We start from the raw sequence: 1,267 nt of genomic DNA on the forward strand, positions 1-1,267 counted from the left end.
GGCCGCGCCGCTCCGCGGGGAGCATGGCCCGCTGGATCCCCACCAAGCGGGAGAAGTACGGGGTCGGTGAGTGCCAGCCCGGGCCGCTCGGACGCCCCTTCCCCGCTCGTCGTGCGTCCCGTCCCTTCCCTTCCCTCCGCTCCCTCCCGGGGTCACTGCGCTCCGAGTCCCCGCTCCTCCGGTTTCCCCGCACCGCACGTTTATTTGCGTCCCCCGTTTATAGTAATTCCTTTTCTTTAGCACACTCTTGAGTCGTTTCTCCTCTATACACTTTCTTAGTTCTTTTTTTCTTTTTTTCAGTGTGTGCTGTCTTCCACTTTCAGGTTTCAGCAGCGGGTGTTCACTCTTTGAACCCGTGGGGATGGAGGCAGTGGTGTGTGTCCAGTTCACACCCTGGCAGCTCTGGGTTTCAGGAATCCTGCAAGTTCGGGACTGACCTTTGTAATTTTGCCTTTCCAGCGTGTTTTACAGTGAAGAGTGCTCGAACGTAGCAGTAAAAATGAAGATGCAGATAGAAAAAGTGGTGACAGGATAAGGTGGTTGTAATGAGTGAATTCAAGACTGAGTGACATCTTTGCAGGGAGTGGAAATCTTGACACAGGGAGAGGGATGGTGAAAGCTTGACTGACACCTTGTACCTTCTGCCCTGTCCTCTTTATATTTAAAAGGAGTTTATTGAATGGTGGAAGGTTTTTCTCTAGGAGGAACATAACCAGTGGTGTCACTGATAGGTTTCTCCTTGAGAGTTTGACAAATTGAAAACCTCACAATTTCGAGGTTTCTTGTGAGAATTGAGCAGAGAACAATAGGTAGGAAACCACTAATGACACAAACAACTTCTGATAGTTTATTTTAATAAAGAGTTATCCTCTGTGCCCCTTGTGCTCCACAGTGGATGTCTCGATGTGAGAAAAGTATTTAATTTCATGCTTGCAAAGCGTTAATTGCCCCAGCTCCCATGAGGTTGTTCTTTCAAGTTCAGTCCATGAGTTTAAAAGTGAAGAACCTCATCCTGCGCAATTCTGCGTGCCGTGAATTTGAAATCAGTTCCTCACTGGATTTCAAAGTGGTTTTGCAGGACCGTGGCTTGAGCTTCAGAGATATTATACGCAGCACAACCTTATCTAGTTTCTGCTCTGGTAACCGGGAGGGTGTGGAGCATTGTACACCCTGAACTTTGTTTCTTTCTGTGGAGGTAACAGCCCAGGCTATTTATATATGGCAGCCCGTATGTATGACTTAGTGAGATTACCCTGAGCAGCAGGAA

At 48.2% G+C, this 1,267-nt stretch overlaps 1 protein-coding gene across 1 annotated transcript in view; it reads left to right on the top strand.

Annotated features, from left to right (window-relative positions):
- Nucleotides 1–6: 6 nt before the first annotated feature.
- Nucleotides 7–1,267, top strand: part of LOC104536779 (dedicator of cytokinesis protein 5-like) — a gene marked incomplete at its 3' end in the record, with an annotated part of 30,022 nt that continues 28,761 nt past the window's right edge. Inside the window, exon 1 of the mRNA XM_010179496.1 lies at nt 7–66. Within this exon, the coding sequence (XP_010177798.1) occupies nt 24–66 (43 nt within the window). The remainder of the gene's footprint in view (nt 67–1,267) is intronic.

Source organism: Mesitornis unicolor, unplaced genomic scaffold (genome assembly GCF_000695765.1).
Source record: "Mesitornis unicolor isolate BGI_N332 unplaced genomic scaffold, ASM69576v1 scaffold10902, whole genome shotgun sequence".
Lineage (NCBI taxonomy): Eukaryota > Metazoa > Chordata > Aves > Mesitornithiformes > Mesitornithidae > Mesitornis > Mesitornis unicolor.